General features: G+C 47.9%; 1 protein-coding gene across 4 annotated transcripts in view; it reads right to left on the bottom strand.

Annotated features, from left to right (window-relative positions):
* LOC119979442 (VPS10 domain-containing receptor SorCS1-like) overlaps positions 1 to 25,696 on the bottom strand; it is a 1,177,426-nt gene that overhangs the window by 384,106 nt on the left and 767,624 nt on the right. For all 4 annotated transcript variants that reach the window (XR_005463722.1, XM_038821670.1, XM_038821672.1 and 1 more), the window contains exon 4: positions 6,886 to 7,044. Coding sequence is in view for 3 of the 4 variants with exons in the window: in XM_038821670.1 (XP_038677598.1) it covers positions 6,886 to 7,044 (159 nt within the window). In the remaining variant the exon portion in view is untranslated. The remainder of the gene's footprint in view (positions 1 to 6,885; positions 7,045 to 25,696) is intronic.

The following is a 25,696-nucleotide window of genomic DNA, read 5'->3' as shown; positions in this document are numbered from 1 at the left end:
TCATGCATTCACTCGCCCTCACTTACAGGTGCCACTGGGAAGAGGGAAAGGCCTCAAAGTGAGGATGTCCTGCCCAGCATGCACACATCCTGGAGAGGGGCAACAACATCGCTGATGCAGAGAGTGCCACTTCAGAGATGTCACAGCAGACATCTCAACCTCCACCAGCTCAGGTTATGAAGGGTCTCACGTTCTGGTGGCCATTGCATGGGCACATGTTCACAGCAAGAGGGGGAAGAGTAAGCCAAGCTCACAGGCACATTTGGAGGACTGCTGGCAAAGATGCATTGGTGTGACTTGTGCTCAATCACAGGCCTCTGGAAGCAGCCTCCCAAGAGATAGTGGAGAGGCAGCTATTCCCCCAAGGGATGGGGAAAGTCAGACAGAGATGTCCATGTCCCCCGACAGGGTGGCATGCGAGGCAGACGGGTCTGTCCGCCTGCTGACCTATGAAGTAGTACCAACCTCTGCATGCATCGAGGTCACCGTGGGGAGGGTGGCAAACTCCATGGAGAACCGGGTCCAGCAGATTCCGCTGGCTTTGCGCACAGACCTGCACTCTATGACTGCACTAATCAATGATCTTCTGTCGTGGCTATGCGAGAGGGTAACGGGGAAACTAAGCCTTCCTCCAGGTGCCCCTTGCCCTCAAGGAGTCAGACAGCGGACCTTAGACCCCAAAGGGAAGAGGAGCGGCGGTTGGACACCCTGGGACCTCCACCATGGACTCCCTGAGGGCGTTCGGCTCTTTGGAATTCCCTTTGCCTGTGACCCCCTTAAGCCTTGTCCTCTGTGCTCACAGCGGTTGCAGATGCCCCATGACGGCCAAATTAAGCCAGGGCCCTCCAGACCTCGGGCCTCCAGGGGGACACCCACTTAGGTCATCCAAGACAAGAGGGCCAGCTGGTCAGTAGGCCGCCTCTGCTCAGATTTTGGGGCAGCATTTAGAAGAAATGTTAGGGAAATAAAAATTAAGAAGTTGTGAATTCACAGGTGGATGCACATGTGCGCGATCATTGTCACACATTTCAGGCTTTTGTTCTTTAATCCGGTCTAGTGTATTTTATTTGCGATAGTCCTCAAATCTGGGTGCACTCCTCCCCCCACACCACCCATCTTCCAAGTGACACCCCATGTTCCCAGGAACCAGGCATGTGCAGGGGTCAGGGGTCAGGGGTCTTTGCCAGGTCCCTGCAAGCCACGCACACACTGAACCTTTGCCATTCACATGTTGCTCTGTCACAAGGCCCTGACAATGTCAGTGCTACATGCTGAGGTTCCCATTCAGTTGTCAAGTTGATCTGATCTGTATCACCATCCCCACCCAATGAATCAACTCCTTTTCTGCATCTCAAGATCTCACGAGGCTCTGCATAGGTGCGAGCAGCCATGGTGCTTGTACAATTTGAGGTCGGGTCCAACAGTATTTCCTGTTCCCCGTCACCCAAACTCCGCCGCCCCACCCCAGTAAACTTTGACCCTGCCATCCCCTCAGCCAGGAATCAGTTTCGCCCTCATCATTGTCCCTCTTCAGCCCTCCCCGTCACTTTCCATCCCAGACAGTTTTACTTTGAAGACACTTTCCTTCCCTAAAACCTCACCTCCGTTATGATGCGCCTTCCAACCAACGTGCGAAGAGCCGATTCCTGTCAGGCCTCCTGCATTCGCAGGATGCAAATCGGTTTGCCACCAGCCTCTGGCAGGAATTACAACCCCCCCATGGAGACCAGCGTCGCTTTACACCAGCGGGAAACCCAGTTTTGAGCTCCAACCGTATTGTCCCCCACAAACCCCCCCGCCCCCCCCACCCCACCTGCCATTAAACCTTCCATGTGGGATGGGTGGGGGGATGGTGGGAGCGGGGGTGTGGGGGGGCTGGAAAATTCTACCCAAATAGATCGATGCCGAGAACTGAGGCTGCTGCTGAGGTTTTCTGACCGCTTGACCAGGCTGTGAAATAGTGACCAGGGTGATCAGATGAAAGATAACTCAGTGTTCCCTACAGGGGAAGTTCTATGATCCTGCACTCAATGACCAACAAAGACTGGAGGTAGGGATGGGGCACTGATTGTAATCCTGATTCTCTGATCCACATTTGCTGTGAACCTGAGTCCTTGCTGGGAGCAGATAATTACTCCTTGTGCTTGTCAAGTTGTTGGGATCTTTATCTTACTGTTTCTGTGTGGGAGAAGCTCACAGAATTGTTGAATACTGTACAGACCATAAGGGCACCTGGCTGGTGCATCAGAGCATGCGGCTCTCGTTGATAATGTTGCATATTTCAGGCTGTCCCTTCGAATGATGCAACGCAGAAAGAGACCATTTGGCCCCCCATTCCTGTGCTGTCCCTTTCAAGGAACCATCCAGTTAGTCCTGCTTCCTGCTGTTCTTTCCCCATCCCCTGTACACCATGAATAAAATGTTCTTCCTTCACCCAAGCTCAGTAGGAGACCTCAGGGGAGATGCAATCAAAATGATCAATGTCAACTCCAACCTGACCTGCCGATCAGGAACTGACAGGGGATAGATAGGATGCAACGTTGGCTTTACATCCTTCCTGATTTTAGTCTTCTGTGATGTCAATATTACACGGAATGTACTTCCAGATTCTGTGCGATTCCCTTTGGAGGGTTACAATAAAATTGACTCCTGGTTGGATTTTGTCTTCTGGAATATTTTTGAAAATATAGTTAGAGTACCCAATTCTTTTTTTCCCAATTAAGGGGTAATTAAGCGTAGCCAATCCACCTACCCTGCACATCATTTTGGGTGAGACCCACGAGGACACGGGGAGAATGTGCAAACTCCACACGGACTATGACCCAGGGCCGGGATCGAACCTGAGTGCTCAGCGCCGTGAGGCAGCAGTGCTAACTGTTGCACTACCGTGCCACCCTTTGCCTTTTGGAACATTGATGTCGGGGTCAAATGAGAGTCTCAACCTTACACCGTGTCACCAGAATTAATTTTCCTTTGATTGTCCAATTAGTGGGCAGAGGGCCTCCCCATCATCCATTTAAGGACATCAGGTGGGCTCTTAAATCTGGAGGGCCAATAGGAGGTGCTCTGAAGGTGGGGGAGAGAGAATGGGTGCCTCCACATTGAGGACGCTCTCAGCAACTTGAAAACAATCGTAAATAAAAACTGACCACAGCTGTTGGGGCACCTTTGGGAAGAGGAAACTTCCAGGCAGTTGGAAAATTCCTGCCCGGCTTCTGGTAAATGGCCTCAATTAAGTGCTCTTTGACTGAGCCCAATTGCCTACCCACTCTTTGCTCACGGCCAAGATGGTGCTGGCAAACCGACATGTTGTCCCAATAGTGCTAAATCGCTTGCCTGCCAACCTCCATTCAGGCACTCCCATAGCGGGGTGAAAACATAACGCCCCCATTTTCATATAACAAAGCCCCTCTCAACTCAGAAGCTCAGTTATACACTCTCCCCAATCAGAAGGGCTGAGAAGCAAATCTGCAATGGAGATTTGAGCTGCCGTGGATTTGTCTATGTATTTATTCAAGCTCCTTTTCTCATTTGGCTCTGTTATTTTTAAATGGGGCTTTTAGGATGCACAGGATTGAGCAATGTGAAGAATTCATCTTGCACATTTGTGATGTCCTTTTCATGTTCCCAGACAGAAGCTTCCCTTTCATCATGGTAGCTATAATGAGTAGCAGTGTAACAAAGGCAAATCCATTTTATTGTATAAAGAGATGACTATTTCACGGTTTGTGTCTAATCTCTAGTCAAACTGTGGAAAAGGAATATGAATGCACTTCCCGCTGCTCTGTTGAGCTTTGTGTGATCTGTGGTGACGAGTGGATGAATGGGATAACTACATATGGATTGATCCTTTGCCGTCTATTGGGAACATAGTCACTTGTTGACCTAAACAGCAGTTATTCTGTAGACATTGAGCTCAAACCAGTATCATGGAGTCCAGCAGACATGAGTTATACTGCTGTCCACTCCTCACGCTTAATTTACATACAAGGAACCCTGAGCTCTGTTATCTATTTGGATTTTCTAAATGAGATTGCTAAAAGTGTCAATGATTAAATAAATAGACCAGTGCCCATTAAACTGTAGCTCAGGGAGAAGCAAAGGGAGAAAATAGAATGGGGGGATGCACGGGGAAGAAAGTAAATAAAGCACTTTGACTGTGAAGTACTTGAGGATATCCAAAGGTTGTGGAAGACATAATATAAAAAGGTGTTTTAGAAAAAAGAAAAATCTAAAAATATGGATAGACTCATAGATGGAGGAACCTTTTCATTACTGTCAAAAGACAGAGCGAGAGAAAAACGCACACCTTATAAAAGCATCTTCAATAGAAGTGGCCATGCAAATCAATACACTATTCTACCAGAAAACCCGTAATTCAAAAGCTGAATTACAATTTGAACTAGCTCATTGTCAGCTGATTGGAAGATTGCACTGTTGGCCTGAATTTTCCCAGCATGCCATGGATGATGCTGCTGGGACCAAATGAGGATGCCCAAGCTTGCACAGGCAAACGGTGGAACAATGGGGGGATATTTTACCAGCAAAGGTCATTTCAGAGGCTGCCGCCAGAACCACCTTCGAAAGGACATCCACAATCTCCACTGCCTGAAAAGGAAAAGTAGATGGGAAAGCGACAGCCTTAAAAGTTCCCCCTCCAAGCCTAACGCCAACCAGACTTGGATATTTGTTGCCATCCCTTTGTTGTCACTGACTCAGAATTGTTAAACTCTCTGCCCAGCAGCACCACGAGGGTATGTTCGACACAACGGTTCATGGAAGACACCACCACCTTCACAACCATAACTCGGGATAGATAGAGAAATACATCACAGAACAGGCCCTTCGGCCCACAATGTTGCGCCGAACTTTTGTCCTAGGTTAATCATAGAATTTTGGACAATTTTTCATGGCCAATCCACCCAACCTGCACATCTTTGGACTGTGGGAGGAAACCGGAGTACCCGGAGGAAACCCACGCAGTCACGGGGAGGATGTGCAGACTCCACACAGAGAGCGACCCAAGTCGAAATCGAACTTGGGACCCTGGAGCTGTGAAGCAATTGTGCTATCCACAATGCTACCGTGCTGCCCTTAAGAAGTTAACCTACACTCCATTATTCTACCCTAATCCATGTACCTATCCAATAGCCGCTTGAAGGTCCCTAACTTTTCCGACTCAACTACTTCCACAGGCAGTGCATTCCATGCCCCACTACTCTCTGGGTAAAGAACCTACCTCTGACATCCCCTCTATATCTTCCACCATTTATCTTAAATTTATGTCCCCTTGTAATGGTTTGTTCCACCCGGGGAAAAAGTCTCTGACTGTCTACTCTATCTAATCCCCTAATCATCTTATAAACCTCTATCAAGTCGCCCCTCATCCTTCTCCGTTCTAATGAGAAAAGGCCTAGCACCCTCAACCTTTCCTTGTATGACCTACTCTCCATTCCAGGCAACATCCTGGTAAATCTCCTTTGCACCTTTTCCAAAGCTTCCACATCCTTCCTAAAATGAGGTGACCAGAACTGCACACAGTACTCCAAATGTGGCCTGACCAAGGTTTTGTACAGCTGCATCTTCACGGGATGGGCAATGAATGTTGACCTTGCGTGTAACTCCACATCCCCAGGTGATGGGTAAAGAGAAACTGGTAATGTTTCTGTGACTGAAACTGGTTCCCACATTTCTCAAAAATTATAATTTTTGTTATATCTTTTTCATGAATCCATATGGCCCATTCAATCCTACCTGTTCATTGTTATCTACCCAGAGAGCAAAATGGCAGCATACATGCATTGAGTAACTAAGTGGCTCTTCATACATATGCTCTGGCAAACATAATGGCAATTTAATCACATAGCTATGGTAAAATAGCCCCTTGCAGTATTGTTTTGATTTTACCTCACGTTTATGAAAAAGAATATTATTTTTATACCGCCAGATGTGATGGACCAACTATGACAGGATCTGGAACAGGTGTAATTGGGAACCAAATCTCAAAGGAGAAAGCAAAAACGGAATTTGAGAAATTGTCAATTCATAATACAATGCTGTAGGCCCCCGAAGGCTAATTGAGGATTTGATCCTCTGAAAGTCCCGGTGTACATCTTGTCAAACACAGGCAGTCTGACCATTGTGTGTTCCAAATCCTTAGGGGCACTGCAAAGACATTCCGATATTCCAATCGTTATGACTAATTAGTAGTTGCAACAGGCCTGTCCCCATCAATGGAACAGCTCAGGCTGCAGGCTCTAAGTGGGGCAGCAAGCTCAAAGCTTCCTTTAATGCTGAGGGATATGTTTTAAAAATATCCCGCCCTTCCCACTCAGACTCAAAGCGGTGCTCTTGGAACAGAACCTAGAGTGCGACGCTTTCAATGGGAACGCAATCCTGAATCTCACATTGTCCACGGCTTTTGACACTTTGAACGCGAATCTGTGAACATAGAATCTCCACAGTGCAGAAGGAGGCCATTCGGCCCATCGAGTCTGCACCGGCCCTTCGAAGGACCATCCTACCTAGCCCCAAACCCCCGCCCTATTCCTCCAACCCCATCCTAGGGGGGCAATTTCGCCGGGCCAATCCACCTAACCTGTACATCTTTGGACTATAGGAGAAAACCGGAGCACCCGGAAGAAACCCACGCAGACACGGGGAGAAAGTACAAACTCCACACAGTCACCCAAGGTCGGAATTGAGCCAGGGTCCCTGGTGCTGTGAGGCAGCAGTGCTAACCACTGTGCCACCTTTGAATGGATTTCCCACCTCATTATCTGGACCAACATGTTTCCATTCAAACCAAAGAGATGCAAAGCGCCACATTGGATGCAAATGTCACTCAAATTCCAACAGTGCGATAGGCTGAAGTAAATCTCTCACCTTTTGGTCTTGGCTGCAGGCCAGAATCCAATCCTCTTCCTGAGGGTGAAAGAGCATGCTTTGAATCTGAAAGCTTTGCCGGTACTTCTGATAGGTCGCGCCTTCATCCGAGCTGATGAGGACGCTGCTCTCAATCTCAGGATCGCTCACTAGCATTATCTGTTCGAGGTAGAAGAAAAGAGAAAACAAATCAGAGGGAATCATTAACCACGCAGCCAGGCAGCGAGACAAGAAAGAACAAGTTTGTTCATCCGAGAATTCCCCGGTGGAAGGCTGACGGGGAAGAAGGGGGGGGGGTGGGGGGGATGAGAAGCAGCACCACAAATTGGTTGCATCGCTTGAATTATAATTGAAACATTAGTGTACAACAGCTTCCTCTGAAAGAAGTGGCACTTGGATTGACCCCAAAATGCCCTCACAACAAATCTCCTGCCTGCTGTCTATCGGTGATCATCTACCACACAGCATCGATGCAGTGTTCGGCTTCTACAAATGAAACTATTCATTTTGTGCTGGTATTGGGAATGTCATCATCTTCATTCTTTGTTTTATTTTACAAAGAACAATCATTCAGCAACAAAAAAAAAGGGTCAGGAACGAAACCAAGATTTCAGCCTTCTCCTTGGCCGAGTCACTCTTCACAACCTTGGTGACGTTTTTGACCCTGAGATGAGTTGCAACCACACATCCACCTCACCATTAAGCCCCCCCAGTTCTACCTCTGTAACAACCCCGACTGACCCCGTCTCGGCTCATCTGCTGGCAAAAGCCTCCTTCATGCCTTTGTTACTCACGACTGAACCACTCCAAAGCACTCCTGACCAATCTCCCGCATTCTAGCCCCCATAATCTCAAAATCATCCAAAGCCTTCTGCCCATCTCCTTACTTGCACCAACTGCTATTCACCTATGACCCCAATGCTGATTGGCTCCTGGTTAGGAGATGACTAGATTTTTAAATTCTCACTGGTGCATTAGCCAATGTAGATGCTAGATCAGGTGCATACTAACCGCTAAATATGCAAACAACCCCATCGTTTTATCCGTTGGATCATCAGAGGCCAACACTCCATCAGACCACTGCTCTGCAACATAAACTAATCTGAAGATAAAAGCAAATTACTGCTGTAATGAACTCCAATTGGCTTTATTGGTTGGCCAATTGGAGTATGACCTCCCTCAATGATAGCTCATTGAGGGGGGCCATATAATCACCTGTGTAGGCTTTGTGAGCCAGTCTTAAGTTGACTGGACTGCTAGCAGCACTGTTTGTAGCTGCTCCTGTAATATCGTTATTGTAAATAAATATTGGTGTGGTGACGGAACTCCTGCCTCCCGTGGATTACTACAGTGGCGACGAGGTAAACTAAGAATTTTGCGGAGACCAGCTGCCGCACTTGGAGGGTAAGCCTTGCCATTTTTAAAAATGCTGTTTTTTGGAAGGTTAGAGGCATTCAACCCGGCTATTGAGGACTGGTCCCAGTATGTGGAGAGAATGTGTTACTTCTTCCGGGCAAATGATATACTGACGGACGAAAGGAGACGGCTTATCCTGCTGTCGGCATGCGGACCCTCAGCTTTCGCCATTATACGTAGTCTGACTTATCCCGATGCGCCGGACACAAAAACTTTCCAAGAAGTATCGGAATTGGTGAAAGAGCACTACGGCCCAAAACCACCCCTCATTTTGCATAGGTACAGATTCTACACAGCGAAGCGGGAAGACAGGGAGTCAGTCACGAATTTCTTGACCCGCCTGAGAAGGCTGGCGGAAAAATGAGTTCGGCCCGACGCTAAATGAAATGCTTGGGGACCGGTGACCTCACAATACAGAAACGCCTGTTGACGGAAACGGAGCTAGACTGCAGGCAGGCGTTACAGCTCGCACTGTCCCTAGAAAAGGCAGCAAGTGGGGCGCAGGAACTACAGGGCACGCCAATGGAGGTAGATACCTGTGAGAGGGACTACCACAACGGGTCCTGCTACCAGATAGCCACTCTCAGGAAAAACATGAGGAATAGAGGGAAAAAGGAAAACCCCAGAACTGCCCCCAAGTCTGCCAGGACTAACTGGAGACAGAGGGAAGTACCGGCTGAGGCTCCCCCAACGAGAAGGACCATATCTAGCACCAGACAGAGTGGGGCAACAGCGACAGAAACCCTAGGAGGTGGCAAAAGAGGAATAGCAGGTGGGGACACAGGGAAGTACACAACCTAGACGCCCCATCCTCCTCCGAAGGGGAACAATTATATAATATTGCAACGAAGAAAGCAGAACCCATTAAGATTACCCCACGGGTGAACGGGCGGCCGACAATAATGGAAATAGACACGGGTGCGGCCGTATCAGTAATGGGAGTGGCAGCATTTAGAAAAATCAAAGATGGACTCCAGCCACTAACCCTAACAAAAACATTGACGAAACTTAAAACATACACGGGGGAGCCCCTGGAAGTTCTAGGCACGACTCATGTATCTGTGGAATATGAGAAACAATTGCTCAGATTACCGTTGACTGTAGTAGAGGGCTCCGGACCGAGCTTAATTGGATGGAACTGGCTGAAAGACCTAAAATTAGATTGGATGAAATTTTTCCAGAGTGGAAGCGGGTAGTTGAGTGGAGTACTCCAAAAATACCCAGAAGTCTTCCAGGAAGGTTTGGGGGAAATCATAGGCGCCAAAGCAACTTTGCACGTGGACCCAGAAGCCCTTCCGAAATTTTGTAAGGCCAGGCCGGTACCTTTTGCATTAAGGAAGAAAGTAGATGACGAAATAGAAAGGTTACGGCACGACGGCATTATCAGACCAGTACAGTTCTCGGAATGGGCAGCGCCGGTGGTACCAATTTTGAAGCCAGACGGCTCGATACGTCTCTGTGGAGATTTCAAACAGACAGTAAACAAATACGCACTGCTGGACAAATACCCAATCCCAAAAATAGACGACCTATATGCCAAATTGGCAGGTGGGCTTTTGTTCACGAAACTGGACATGAGCCACGCCTACCTGCAGTTAAAACTGGACAAGGGCTCCCAGAAGTTCGCTACGATCAACACCCTGAAGGGCCTTTTTCATTATACTGGGCTACCTTTCGGAGTGTCATCGGCCTGCGCTATATTCCAGCGTACGATGGAAAATATTCTGCAGGGACTACCGCAGGTGGCGATTTATTTGGACAATGTCTTAATCACGGGTAGGACAAACAGGGAACACTTAAGGAACCTGGAGGAAGTGCTCAGGTGTTTCGCAAAGGCAGGCGTACGGCTAAAAAGGGAAAAATGTGTTTTTCTGGCCCCCCAAGTGACGTACCTGGGATATAAAGTAGACAAATCAGGCTTACACCCATTAGAAGACAGGGTAAGGGCAATAAAAGCCCCAGCTCCCACCACGATCCAGGAGTTACGATCATTTCTAGGGTTGGTAACCTATTATGGAAAATTTACTGAAAATAGGGCGTCCATCCTAGAACCCCTCCACCAGCTACCAAAAAGGGGACAAGAATGGAAATGGTCCACCTGCCAAAACCGAGCATTTAGGGACATTAAGGAACAGCTGTCATCTGAAAATGTCCTAGAACATTATGACCCAAGGAAGGAGTTGGTGGTCACTTGTGATGCATCCCCCTATGGGGTAGGAGCCGTCTTAGCCCATAGAGGAAGGAATGGGGAAGAACGGCCAATAGCCTATGCTTCGAGGACCTTGGCGATGGCTGAGAGGAAGTACGCCCAAATCGAGAAGGAAGGACTGGCGGTGATATTCGCAGTAAAAAAATTTCACCAGTATCTGTACGGGCGGAAATTCACCATAGTGACGGACCATAAGCCGTTATTAGAATTATTAAAAGAAGACAAGTCAATACCCACGATTGCATCAGCTAGAATCCAACGCTGGGCGTTGCTACTGGCGGCGTATAGATACGTTCTGGAGCACAGACCGGGAACGCGAGTAGCACATGCAGATGCTTTGAGCAGACTTCCCCTCCCGGACACTCCGCCGCAAATACCAAAAGTAGGGGAGACAGTAATGACTCTAAATGTTTTGGACACCCTACCAGTAGACGCACAACATATTCGGTTGTGGACGCAAAAAGACCCAGTGTTAGCCAAAATGAAGCATTTACTGCTAACAGGGGAACTGGAAAGACCAGTGGAGCTCCAGATGCACCCATACTGGAGCAGAAGGGACCAAATAACCGTAGAAGACGGTATCCTATTATGGGGAGCCCGGGTAATCGTCCCAGCTCAGGGCCGTCAGGCAATCTTAACCGAGTTACATCACGGACACCCAGGGGTGTCTAAAATGAAGATGCTAGCTCGAAGCTATGTTTGGTGGCCAGGTTTGGACACAGACATAGCAGCCTTGGTACGTCAGTGCCTGGAGTGCCAACAGGGGCAAAGAGTGCCACCAGCGGTGCCATTGCACCCATGGGAATGGCCAGGCAGACCGTGGACCCGCCTGCATATTGACCACGCCGGCCCTTTCATGGGCTCAATGTTTTTGGTGATAGTGGACGCCCACTCCAAATGGTTGGACGTCCACCGGGTAAACACGGCAAGCACGGCATCGACAACGGAACGGCATTCACAAGTGGGGAATTTGGAAAATTCCTGAAGGAAAACATCAAAACGGCCCCTTACCATCCAGTGACCAATGGCCTGGCAGAGAGAGCGGTCCAGGCACTTAAAACGGGACTCAAGAAGCAGCCGGCAGCGTCAATAGACACAAAGCTCTCCCGCTGGCTGTTTGATTACAGGACCACAGCGCATTCCACAACGGGGCATACCGCCAGGTGAACTCTTACTGGGAAGGCGGCTGCGAACGAGGCTGAGTCTCTTCCCAAATTTAACGGGGAAAGTGGAGAAACAACAGGAGGCCCAATGCAGGGGGCATGGTAATAGTCGGCAGCAGAGACATTTCCAGGTGGGGGCACCGGTTTGGGTCAAGAATTATGGGAATGGACCAACGTGGGTCAAAGGCATGGTAGAGTCCCAAACAGGGCCCATATCCTATGAGGTTTCAATAGGATGTTGAAGAAACACCTAGACCAAATAAGGGCAGCGGAACCACACCTGGAGGCAGGCGAAGCAGGACCGCCTCAAGCTGAGATAGCCCAGACGGAAAGGATACCCACACCCCAGCCCTGAGCAATTTCTCCAGACCCCGTCATCCAGTCGTCAGAGTCGGAGATGGACACGCTCGACGAGGCCGCCGCGACACCTCTCCCCAAGGAGGAGGAAGAACAACTTCCAAGGAGGTCGTCAAGGAAAAGACGGGCACCTATAAGGTACACCCCGCCCACTTCGGAGAATGACCCGGCGGACAACACAGAGGTGACAGACCCAGACATGAGGAGCAGGAAGAAGCTCAGAGGAATGTCAGCTGGCAGGAATTCCTCGGACCTTGGGGGGGGGGGGGGGGGGGGGGGGGGGTGTAATGAACTCCTATTGGTTGGCCAATTGGAGTATGAGCTCCCTCAATGATAGCTCATTGAGGGGGGCCATATAATCACCTGTGTAGGCTTTGTGAGCCAGTCTTAAGTTGACTGGACTGCTAGCAGCACTGTTTGTAGCTGCTCCTGTAATATCGTTGTAAATAAATATTGGTGTGGTGACGGAACTCCTGCCTCCCGTGGATTACTCCAACTGTGGATGCTGGAATCCAAAACAGAAAACACTGGACAATCTCAGCAGGTCTGGCAGCATCTGCGGAGAGAGAAGGGAGCTAACGTTTCGAGTCTGGACGACTCTTTGTCGAAGCTAAACTACATCAATTAATGCACTTTAAAAGGTCAGTATGTACATCTGTTTCTAGCTGATAACGACCTCAATAATAACATTGGGTACATGAGAATGCTAATATTCGTGTACAGAGAAATGCTCTTCAGTTTTAACCTGAGGCATGTGCAGTCAAGCTCCCATGATTTCATTGGTGGCGGAGGTAGGGGGCTTCAATTTTAACTGACAAGCCTCGTTACCATTTTGGGGGTCCCAGCGGGGCAGAATCCTGGCTGACATGGGGGGCGCCTTCTGGGATCTAAAGGAACAAAGTTAATGATAAGTGGAGCTCAGCAGAAGTTGTCCTTTAGATCCTCAGTTGAATGGTTTTCCTTATTGACCCTTATGAGATCGTCGTTGGTTGTCCCTCGATTTGAGGCTGACATTGAGTCAGGGTCGCGGGTTTCTACCATAACCCGCAGGCCGATTCTTGACTTTTTTACACATGGGGTGAGAAGTACCACAAGACAGTGGGATCCAAAGTGCAGGTTTTTCTACCTTTTCTTTCCTTCTCTGCCGTCGCTCTGCCTCATCATCAAGATGTTGGGACACAAAGCGTGTTGCGGCTTGATGGATAGATTATCTCCACCTTGAATGATTGGTAGCAAGCTCCTCCCAGTCGTTAACATCAATGCTGCTGTGCTTCAAGGAGATCTTCACAGTATCTTTGAAGCATTTTTGCTTGTCCTTCCCGGGGCAAAATCAATGGTCACTTAGATGCAGGATAATTAAGGAAAGTCAGCATGCATCCACGAAAAGAAAATCATGTTTTACTAACTTGCTGGAATTTTTTTGAGGTGGTAACAGAGAATGTCGATAAGACTTGCGAACAACATTCTAGTTCATGGAATAAAAGGGAAAGTAGGCACTGAGATAAGAAATTGGCTGTGTGACAGGAAGCAGAGAGTAGTAATATGCAGTTGTTTTTCAGATTGGCGGAAGGCTGTAGTGGAGTTTCCCAGGGGTCAGTGTTAGGAACCTTGCTCTTCCTGATATATATTGATGACTCAGACTGTGGTGTGAAGGGTATGATTTCAAAATCTGCGGATTGGAGGCATGATCAACTAGTGATGGGGATAGTCTTGAATTTCAAAAGGACCTAGACATATTGGTGGAATGAGCAGATGAAGCTCAATGCAAAGAAGTGCGAGGTGATTCATTTTGGTCGGAAGAATTTGGATAGACAATAGAAAACAAAGGGAGAAACTTGAAAGGGTGCAGGAACAGAGGGACCTCAGTGTGTATGTACGTAAGTCATTGAAGGTGACAGGGCATGTTGAGAGCACAGTTAGTAAAGCATATATATCCTAGGTTTTACCAACAGGGGTACTGAGTACAAGAGTGAGGAGGTCAGGTGGAACTTGCATCAGATAGTTCTCATCTGAAGTACTGTGTCCAGTTCTGTGCACCAGGGGCAGCACAGCAGCACAGTGGTTAGCACTGGGACTGTGGCGCTGAGGACCCGGGTTCGAATCCCGGCCCTGGGTCATTGTCCGTGCGGAGTTTGCACATTCTCCCTATGCTGCATGGGTTTCACCCTTACAACCCAAAGGTGTGCAGGATAGGTGGATTGGCCACGCTAAATTGCCCCTTAATTGGGAAAAAAAAAATAATTAAGAGCTCTAATCTTATAAAAACAAAAGTTCTGGGCAGCGTACTTGAGGAATGATGTGAAAGCATTGGAGAGAGCACAGAGAAGATTCACAAGAATGATTCCAACGACAAAGAACTGTAGCAATGAGGACAATTGGGAGCAATTTGGGACTGTTTTCCTTGGAGAAAGAAGGCTGAGAGGAGATTTGATGGAGGTGTCCAAGATCCTGAGGTGTACGGACAGGGTAAATAGGGAGAAAGTGTTCCCACTCAAGGCAGCATCAAGAACTAGAGGACACGGATTAAAAATAATGAGAAAAAGGAGTAAAAGTGATGTGAGGAAACCTTTTTTCACCCAGAGGGTGGTTGGAGTCTGTCATGAACCTCCTGAGGGGGAGGTGGAGGCAGAAAAGTGGATTGGATTGCTCTCTGAAAAGAAGGAATGTGAAAGGTTACGGGGTAAATTCAAGGGAGTTGGATTGGGCAGAATTTCCTTTCAGAGAGCCAGAATGGCCTCCTTTCTGCACCATAAAGATTTTGTGAATCTGTGAGTGTTGGCCACTTGAGAGTTGACAAAACGGGACCTGGCGGGGAAGATGGTTTCCGCCAACTGGGCACAGGGCCCAGTCCATCAAAGTTGATTTTGCAGGAATTTCGCCTGACTGTTTGCGGAGGGTGGTGACTTCAAAAAGGTCACGAAAGTCTTCTCAATGGTCCTCCCATTGAATCTGGAAGATGTGGCGGAAGCATTGCTGATGAAATTTCCCTAGCGCTCATATCTATCACTCATACACAAGACCCAAATAAAAAAACAAATTTAGAATGCAGTCAATAGATAGAACATAGAACGATACAGCGCAGTACAGGCCCTTCGGCCCTCGATGTTGCACCGACATGGAAAAAACTAAAGACCATCTAATCTACACTATGCCCTTATCACCCATATGCTTATCCAATAAACTTTTAAATGCCCTCATTTGTTCACATCATATAGATGTGAACAAATATATGATGACTGCCAGTGCATGGGAGAAAGACACAGCTGGGGGCTGGGAGTCAAACAAAACAGAGACGGAGATCAGAATTGAAAGTTGCCATCCAGGTTGAGAGGGTTGTTAAGAAGGCGTACGGTGTGTTAGCTTTTATTGGTAGAGGAATTGAGTTTCGGAGCCATGAGGTCATGTTGCAGTTGTACAAAACTCTGGTGCGGCCGCATTTGGAGTATTGCGTGCAGTTCTGGTCGCCACATTATAGGAAGGATGTGGAAGCATTGGAAAGGGTGCAGAGGAGATTTACCAGGATGTTGCCTGGTATGGAGGGAAGATCTTATGAGGAAAGGCTGAGGGACTTAAGGCTGTTTTCGTTAGAGAGAAGAAGGTTAAAAGGTGACTTAATTGAGGCATACCAGATGATCAGAGGATTAGATAGGGTGGACAGTGAGAGCCTTTTTCCTCGGATGGTGATGTCTAGCACGAGGGGACATAGCTTTAAATTGAGGGGAGATAGATACAGGACGGATGTCAGAGGTAGGTTCTTTACTCAGAGTAGTAAGGGCGTGGAATGCCCTGCCTGCAACAGTAGTGGACTCGCCAACACCAAACGCATTCATATGGCCATTGGATAGACATATGGATGAGAAGGGAATAGTGTAGATGGGCTTTAGAGGGGTTTCACTGGTCGGCGCAACATCGAGGGCCGAAGGGCCTGTACTGCGCTGTAATGTTCTATGTTCTAGGCTCCAGGTTTCAGCAAAGGAAGCAAGAGCTGGAGGAGGTGAGAGCGACAGACAAGAGTGACGTCAAACACAGCACTTAAAATTGGAAGATACTTCTTAGCGGTTTTCGTTGGCCTGCCTATCCTATTCCTGGATAAAATGAGTCCACCCACATTGTGCTGTGAAGGGTCCTTATACTGATCTGTCAGGGCAATTTGGGAATTTGCAAAACAAAGAGAACAGTGTCAGTGAATCTCCTCGTTATTTTCTTCATAGGCCGCCTGACCAACATCAGACCCAAATAAAAGAAATCCCTCCAGGTGAGGTAGTCCGCGAAGAGCATTGGATTTTCAAAGCTGCAGAAATTGCCAAAGGACAAAAATAGCAGTACATTTGTCATGGGGTAGTTTGCTGCTTCACATTACGAGACTCTCCTCCTGGAGTCCGGGAATGATATGGATTAATAGTTTTTCATTAACAGTCGATAAACAAGCTCTCAAGTAGACACATGCTGCTGGTGCCAGGCCTTGATGCTGCTATTCATCACCATCACAGGAGGCCTGAGAAACAGCATTTACCTTCTTTAAATGTTGACAACTGGATTTCGGGGATTATTGATAGGTTCGAAAGGCCTCACAATTTTTCTCGCGATTGGCCGAAATGAAAACATTTGTTACTTGGGGGAAATTAGGTTTCAACTCTTTATTCAATGCTCTGCGAGCTGATCTGGTTAGAAGTACAAATTGAGTTTCAATATAAGCGAGCTCCTGTTGCTGTAATATTTAACTGGCCAGCTTTACTGAACGCCTCGTGAAGCAGTTTTATAGCTTCTGCTTCATTTTGGATGAAAACAGCAATATTAACTCCGGGGTAAAGCTGCCCAAATTGGAACCTTGGCTAATGGCAAGGGAACGCAAGGAGCTGTTTCCCCTGGTGTCCAACATGCTCCTGGCTGCATGTCCTTCTGAGCAACACACTCCGAACCATGTTATTCTGTGTAACACGCCCCTGCTGTAACATATTCCCAGCTGTCTGTTATTTTGTATAACATATTTTCAACTGTGTGACATGCTCATGAGTGTAACATCTTCTGAGCCGTGTTATTATGTGTGTAGTACAAGGTTGGCTGTGTATATCATGTGTCTAGCTACATCACCCATGATGTAACACCCCATTCTGTATAACACATTCAGAACTGTGCATTTTTCTGTCTTCAGGCTCATATATAGACAGGGGCGGCACTGTAGCACAGTGGTCAGCAGTGTTGCTTCACAGCGCTAGGGTCCCAGATTCGATTCCCAGCTTGGGTCACTGTCTGTCTGTGCGGAGTCTGCACTTTCTTCCCGTGTCTGCGTAAGTGTCCTCCCGGTGCTCCGGTTTCCTCCCACAAGATGTGCCGTTAGGTGAATTGGACATTCTGAATTCTCCCTCTGTGTACCCGAATAGGCGTCACAGTGTGGCGATGAGGGGCTTTTCACGGTAACTTCATTGCAGTGTTAGTGTAAGCCTACTTGTGACACTTATAATAATTATTATAAAAGAAACATGCATAATTCTGATTATAAACTGTTCAAAAGACATTCCTGGCTATATTTATTCCAAAAGTAATCCCACTCTTCCGCTCTTTTATCGTAGCCCTGTAATTATTTTACTTCAAGTATGGAACTCCCTCCTTAACGGCACTGTAATAATAATAATAATCTTTATTCTCGCAAGTCAGCTCATGTAAACATGCAATGAAGTTACTGTGAAAAGCCCCTAGTCGTCCACACACGTGTTATACTGAGGGAGAATTCAGAATGTCCAATTCACCTAACAGCACGTCTTTTGGGACTTGTGGTAGGAAACCGGAGCACCCGGAGGAAACCCACGCAGACACGGGGAGAAAGTGCAGACTCCACACAGTGACCCAGCCGGGAATCGAACCTGATGTACCTACACAACTTGGACTGTAGCAGTTCATGAAAGCAGCTCACCACTGCCTCCTCAAGTGAAATTAGGGTTGGGCTGGCCCACATCCCATAAAAGTGAATAAAAATTCATCTCATTCTCTGTTGAAAGTCATGATTGAATCTGCCTCCTCCGCATCCTCGGGCAGTGCATTCATTGCATTCGACTTACTTGCCTCGATTCACCATTGATCAGCATCCTCCAGTTTTGACAAAGACATTCTATCACCTTTAATAAAAGCAAATTACTGCGGACGCTGGAATCTGAAAAGAGGAGATGCTGCAGAACCTCAGCAGGTCTGTAAGGAGAGAAAAGAGCTAACACTTTGAGTCCAGATGACTCTTTGTCAAAGCTCTGACAGCTGGTTACCACAGATAGACTGAATTCTATCCCCTTCGGACTACGATCTTGTGGTCTGTTGGGTTGGGCCTGGGCTCCACTTGGCATCTCCTCAAGTGGCACTGCAGTCATGTGATTCTCATCGCACATACACCATGTCCCATATTCCATGGCACAAGCCACCAAGATGACAATGGCTGTGCCCTAGAATTGCCAAACCGGAATCCACAATTTTCATTCTGTTGCACGTCTTGTTAAAACTTCAGTTTGCCTTATGGAATACCAATCTGCAGCTGAACCAATATTCTCATAGAATTTCAGAGAATTTACAGTGCAGAAGGAGGCCATTCGGCCCATCGAGTCTGCACCGGCTCTTGGAAAGAGCACCCTACCCAAGCCCACACCTCCACCCTATCCCCATAACCCAGTAACTCTACCCAACACGACGGGCAATTTTGGACATGAAATGAAATGAAAATCGCTTATTGTCACGATTAGGCTTCAATGAAGTCACTGTGAAAAGCCCCTAGTCGCCACATTCCGGCGCCTGTCCGGGGAGGCTGGTACGGGAATCAAACCGTGCTGCTGGCCTGCTTGGTCTGCTTTAAAAGCCAGCGAATTAGCCTGGTGAGCTAAACCAGGGCAATTTAGCATGGCCAATCCACCTAACCTGCACATCTTTGGACTGTGGGAGGAAAATCTGCACAACGACTAAACTCTCAGGATTGTTAAACTTTGAATTCCCATAATGTAAAGGCTTTTATTTAATGATCAATCCATTATTGGTAGAATATAAAGGAGAGTCAGCACAGATCACGCAATTGCCGACTTGCCAATTTCCACTGTCATTGAACGCTCACTTGAGCCATCGATTGGCAATGGGCGGGACGCACGTTCGCCCCTTGGAAGGAAGCCCCACCCGTGATAGCTGTCGCCCAGATTGGCCCTAACCTGGCTCAGACACAGCGCTGAAGTGGCCAAAAGCAGTACTGCAGCACTCTGCCTGGGACTAAGCACCAGGACCTTTGGAAAGGTAAGCCTTGAGGGTCCCGGGAAGGTAGTGGCGGCCTTGTTTGGGAGAGTGGGGGTTGTAGGGAGGGGGGCCAGGAGGGAGGGGGGGGCATTCGTGCCATCGGGGTTAGGCCAGGAAGGGAGGGGGTCTCAGTGCTCCAATGTCCCCAGGATGGGTGGGGGGCCCCAACTCTGAGGGGGCCTTCACATTGAGGCTTCCCACCTGAGAGGGGATAATCTTTTTTTCTTAGTTGCCCATTCTACCCGCTCCCTAAAAATTGGGTCTGGGTGGGAAAAGGCCTATAAGTGGCTAATCAGTAGCTACTGAAGGGCCTCAATGGGTGGAAAGGGGGGTTCTTCGCCCAAGGTCCTGCTTACCCAAGATAGAAATTGTGTCTGGGTCAGCGTGGGCGGGATCCCGGGAGGAATCCCATCCTTTCAGTTTTATGCTCCACTCCCTCCCACCCACCTCAGAACCCGCCTTGGGCGAACCATAACATTTTGCCATATTTTACACTGCTCTGTCACTTTAAAATTGTATTACTTGGAAAAAAATGATAGATTGCAAAACTAACCTCAATTCAGCCCTTGGTCACGAGGAAGTTGATTTTAAATAAACAAAGCTTTGATGAATGAACTGCGATATCAGCAGACAAACACTTTCCCCATTCATGTGATTATTGTCTGGTGTACTGTTTTAACTCGGTGATTAACTTGTGTCCTTTAAATGGATTAGCACCTCGGGGCAAATTAAGGTCATATGAATTTATTAAACATTTGTCCACTAATCTCAGTTCGCCCACTAATTTCAGTAATATCTTATACACCTCAGTCTTTTCTTTCATTGTGCACTGTCTAAACAAGTTCCTCGTCAGTACGTTGGTTAGTATCCCTGCCCGTCAGGCGGGAGACCAGGGTTCAATTCCCGACAGGGATCTTTGGAGTTGTCAAAAATCTCCACCGGCAGGTCAGGTGTGTTTAGGGTCGGTTTAGCTCAGTTGGCTGGACGGCTGATTTGTGATACGGAGGGAGGCCACCGGACGGGTTCAGTTCCCGGACTGGCTGAGGTTATTCATGAAGGCCACACCTTCTCAACCTTGCCCCCTCGCCTGAGGTGTGGTGACCCTCGGGTTAAAGGTTAAATCACCACCAGTCAGCTCCCTCTCTCAAAGGGGAAAGCTGCGTATAGTCATCTGGGACTCGGGTGACTTTGTTTACTTGCTGCGAACTGCCCGGCGTAGAGGTTGTTGGAATTTTATTCCCACGCACAGTTTACAATAGACGATGCAAAGAAAGAATTAGATCAGGGCATTTTATGACCTCAGGCCAAAGAACTTTACAACCAATAAGACTGTTTTGAGGTGTAGTCACAGTGGTAATTCGGTAAAGACAACAGCCAATGTGCCCAGAGCAAACTCCCACAAACAGGCTACTTATGGCGCGGTGTTGCAAATATTAGGCCAGCACAAATCCTGTGTTTCTTCAAAGTCTGGACACAGGGTGTTATCGATCCTGTTTAGCTGTTTAGCTCACTGGGCTAAATCGCTGGCTTTGAAAGCAGACCAAGGCAAGCCAGCAGCACAATTCCCGTACCAGCCTCCCCGAACAGGCGCCGGAATGTGGCGACTCGGGGCTTTTCACAGTAACTTCATTTGAAGCCTACTTGTGACAATAAGCAATTTACATTTTTCATTTCATGTGATGAAGGCAGACAATTATAGAATCCCTACAGTACAGAAGGAGGCCATTCAGCCCATTGATTCTGCACTAACCCTTCGAATGAGCACTCTACCCATATACACTCCCCCGTCCACCCCACCCTATCCCCACAACCCAACCTGCACTTCTTTGGACGCTAGGCGGCAATTTAGCATGCTCAGTTCACCTAACCCACACATCTTTGGACTGTGGGAGGAAACCCAAGCAGACATGGGGAGAACGTAGAAACTCCACATAGACAGCCACCGGAGGCTGGAATTGAACTCGGAACCTGACGCTGTGAGACTGTAGTTCTAACCACTGCGCCACCATGCTGCCTCAACGGCCTTGGTTTTTGTGCTCACGTCTCTGAGTTTGGGGCTGAATCCATAGGCTTCAGACAGGGAATACAACCAATTGAGCTTTGGCTGTCAGTATCATTAAAAACCCCATTGCTGCTCTCCGCAGAAAATGATCAGGGATTATTTCCAAACGTACAAGTAAACCGAGTGTAAAAAGGAATCTTTCGTACGGATGCCTTTTATCGATGTTTGGTCAGAAATCAAAACTTGATATTTTGCAACCCAAACATCCACTCACAGTTAAGTGAGTTATATGCCTAATGAGGACACAGCGTTTCTCTCTGTGGCAGTAGATGTTCCCCGGATGTGTATCAGAACAATTCCTCAGGTGAAGGAAGTAGCAGTGCTCCGAAAGCTAGTGATTTGAAACAAACCTGTTGGACTTTAACCTGGTGGCGTTAAAAATTCAAGACCACAACTGAAAGATTTGTTTTATAGCATTTTAAGGATTTATTTCCTTCCTGCTTTGTTTTGTTGTCGAATGATGGTTAATAGGAGGGCAGTTAACGCATTGAGCTCCCATACGCTGGGAACTGTATTGAGACTCTCAGACATGTAATTGAAGCTGGAGGCAAAAGGCAAGGTTTTGATGCATTTGCCGTGACTGAGTTATGTGCGCTGAAGTGTATGAACTGCTGGAAAGAGCTCTGAGTTATCGTCCATGACAAGATGATACCAGTCAAGCATAGGAATCCACTGTTGGTTCAGCGGGACTGTTTTTATTCTTGAGGCGCATGGTAATTCATGACCCCCATTCTCCCTTCCACCACCCAACTCAGTCAGTCCTACTTGAAATAGGAAAGGACCTAGATTTTTAGTGTCTAGATTCTCTACAGTCAGATCCACCCAACCAGTGAGTTTAAATTGAGTGGACCTGTTCCGAAATTGGACAGACTTCTGCGTCACCCAAACCCATTGCCACTTTGTGGCTACAGGAGGGGTAGTCCATTTTTGGGTGGATCGAATAGGAACAAATCTGGTGAGAATTACAGCATAAGTTTAACTACTGTCAATGTCCGAGAGGTCACCATTAACCACAAACTGAACTAGACCAGTCAGATAAATACTGTGGCTGCAAGACCAGGTCAGAGGCTGGGAATCCTGCGGTGAGTAACTCACTTCCTGATTCCCCAAAGCCTGTCCACCATCTACAAGGCACCAATCAGGAATGTGGTGGAATATTCTCTCCTTGCCTGGGTGAGTGCAACTCCAATAACACTCAAAAAGCTTGACACTGTCCAGTTCAAAGCAGCCCACTTGCTTGGCACCTCACACACCACGTCCCACATTCACTCCCTGCACCATGGAAACTGTGGGGACCTACTGGGGCCTGGGGCTTAGGCCTGATTAAAATTGCCCATGTTAACTTAAAAGAATTGGCCACTTTAAAACAAGCCACAGTCACTCCAGCGCAGCCTCATAGGAATTCGGACTGGCCAAGTTCGAAAACACTGGAGATCAGACAGGCTGCCAGCACATGTCTGGACTTGCCCTGTCAATCGGACATCAAGGGATAATCGATCCGATTGATACGCACCGATCGATTGTTGCAAACCCAGGACGGACCAGACTGTCAGTCGCCTAGAGTTCCTGCCATCACCTTATTTGGCAAAGGTGTATGTGCAAACATGACCATGAGAGATGGACATCTGGGGTGGCCCCAGGTGACCTGTCAATGGGGCATCAATGGGATCATTGAACACTAAAAGCCCTTTTCGATACCCCATTGGCAAAAGGTTACAGGAAGTGGGAAAATGCTGGGAAGCCAGAGGGGGTTAAAACAAGCACTCCAGACCTCTTGGCAGCAAAAACGCAGCGTGGGAGGTGACCGTGACCAGATCGGGGAAGTGAAGACCAGACCAGACCCTGACCAGACCAGAAGGAAGGAAAAGATCGCCAGCGAGAGCCTCCTTTGTGAAGATGGGCCAGAGGAATTCTAGCAATCAGACCCATAGCTTACCAGGCTGTCTTTATGGTAGTATACACTGATCTTGAGTACCTCTACGTTTTGTGGGTAAAATAAGGGTTAATTGCGTTTAATAAATATCGTTAAATTTTGAACATGTGTTTGTGGTTTGTTTCTGAGGTGAAACTTTGAGTCAATAAACTGGTTGAAAGTACCTGAGGTTTTACAGATACAATAAAGCTTGGTGGCAGCACTGTGTACACCATCTACTGCAACTCTCCAAGGCTCCTTCGACAGCACCTTCAGGGCAGTAGATGGAAGGGAACACCACCACCCACAGGATCCCCTCCAAGTCTCATGCCATCTTTAGAACAAAGAACAAAGGAACGTACAGCACAGGAACAGGCCCTTCGGCCCTCCAAGCCTCTGTCAAACATGCTGCCCATCTAAATTGAAATCTTCTCCACTTCCAGGGTCCGTATCCCTCTACTCCCATCCTATTCATGTATTTGTCAAGATGCCCCTTAAACGTCACTATCGTCCCTGCTTCCACCACCTCCTCCGGCAGCGAGTTCCAGGCACCCACTACCCTCTGTGTAAAAAAACTTGCCTCGTACATCTCCTCTAAATCTTGCCCCTTGCACCTTAAACCTATGCCCCAAGTAATTGACCCTTCTACCCTGGGAAAAAGCCTCTGACTATCCACTCTGTCTATGCCCCACATAATTTTGTAGACCTATATCAGGTCACCCCTCACCCTCCGTCGTTCTAGTGAGAACACAATGAGTTTATTCAACCTCTCCTCATAGCTAATGCCCCCCATACCAGGCAACATCCTGGTAAATCTCCTCTGCACCTTCTCGAAAGGCTCCACATCCTTCTGGTAGTGTGGCAACCAGAATTGAACACTATACTCCAAATGTGGCCTAACTAAGGTTCTATACAGCTGCAACATGACTTGCCAATTCTTATACTCAATGTCCCGGCCAATGAAGGCAAGCATGCCGTATGCCTTCTTGACTACCTTCTCCACCTGTGTTCCCCTTTTAGTGACCTGTGGACCTGTACACCTAGATCGCTCTGACTGTCAATGGGTTCTACCATTCAATGTATATTTCCTATCTACATTAGACCTTACAAAATGCATGACCTCACATTTTTCCGGATTAAACTCCATCTGCCACCTCTCCGCCCAAGTCTCCAAACGATCTAAATCCTGCTGTATCCTCTGACAGTCCTCATCGCTATCCGCAATTCCACCAACCTTTGTGTCGTCAGCAAACTTACCAATCAGACCAGTTACATTTTCCTCCAAATCATTTATATATACTACGAACAGCAAAGGTCCCAGCACTGATCCCTGCGGAACACCGCTAGTCACAGCCCTCCAATCAGAAAAGCACCCTTCCATTGCTACTCTCTGCCTTCTATGACTTAGCCAGTTCTGTATCCATCTTGCCAGCTCACCCCTGGTCACGTGTGACTTCACCTTTTGTACCAGTCTGCCATGAGTGACCTTGTCAAAGCCTTTCTGAAGTCCATATAGACAACATCCACTGCCCTACCTGCATCAATCATCTTTGTGACCTCCTTGAAAAACTCAAGTTAGTGAAACACGACCTACCCATCACAAAACTGTGCTGCCTCTCACTAATACGCCCAAGTGCTTCCAAATGGAAGTAGATCCTGTCTCGACGAATTCTCTCCAGTAATATCCCGACCATTGACATAAGGCTCACCGGCCTGTAGTTCCTTGGATTTTCCTTGCTACCCTTCTTAAACAAAGGTAGTGTTAAAATTAGTGTACCCGATTGTTTTTTTTCCAACTAAAGGTCAATTTAGGGCGGCCAATCCACCTAACCTGCACATCTTTGGGTTGTGGGGGCGAGACCCACGCAAACATGGGGGGAATGTGCAAACTCCACACAGACAGATTGAACCCGGGTCCTCAGCGCCGTGAGGCAGCAGGGCTAACCACCGTGCCGCCATGCTGCCCTTTGTGCGGTTCAATCATGTGATCTCACAGATCAGGAATAGCGGCTGGTTCACTGAGAGTCATTCGATTGGAAAAGGACACGATTTTACTGGCTTTCCGGAGGCAGGTTCAGAGGCAGTAGGGTGGGAGAAGGTGCTGCTGGTAAAATCGCGGTCCACTTTGGCTACACCTCCTTCCATGGTCCTGCCTCTGGGCAGTTTCACCAGTACCAGGACTGGATATGGAGAGGCTACCCGTTCTGAGGGGGGAGCACTGGAATTAAAGGCAAATGAGGGACCATGTTACGGGCCAATGCTAAAGTGAAACCCCAGTCCATGGTCAGGCTGCCAGCCAACTAAGGTGGCCTCCCTCCTGCAGCTCTTGGGGAGCTGCGGGGGGGGGGGGTCCAGGTTTGATTGCCCAAACAGGATCCGGGGGGAATGGAAACTAGCTCCCATGATCTCCACCAGTGAGTTTCATCCCTAGCCTT

Source organism: Scyliorhinus canicula, chromosome 16, assembly GCF_902713615.1.
Source record: "Scyliorhinus canicula chromosome 16, sScyCan1.1, whole genome shotgun sequence".
Taxonomy (NCBI): domain Eukaryota; kingdom Metazoa; phylum Chordata; class Chondrichthyes; order Carcharhiniformes; family Scyliorhinidae; genus Scyliorhinus; species Scyliorhinus canicula.
The sequence above is the reverse complement of the archived record's forward strand: the minus strand, read 5'-3'. Positions and strand labels throughout refer to the sequence as shown.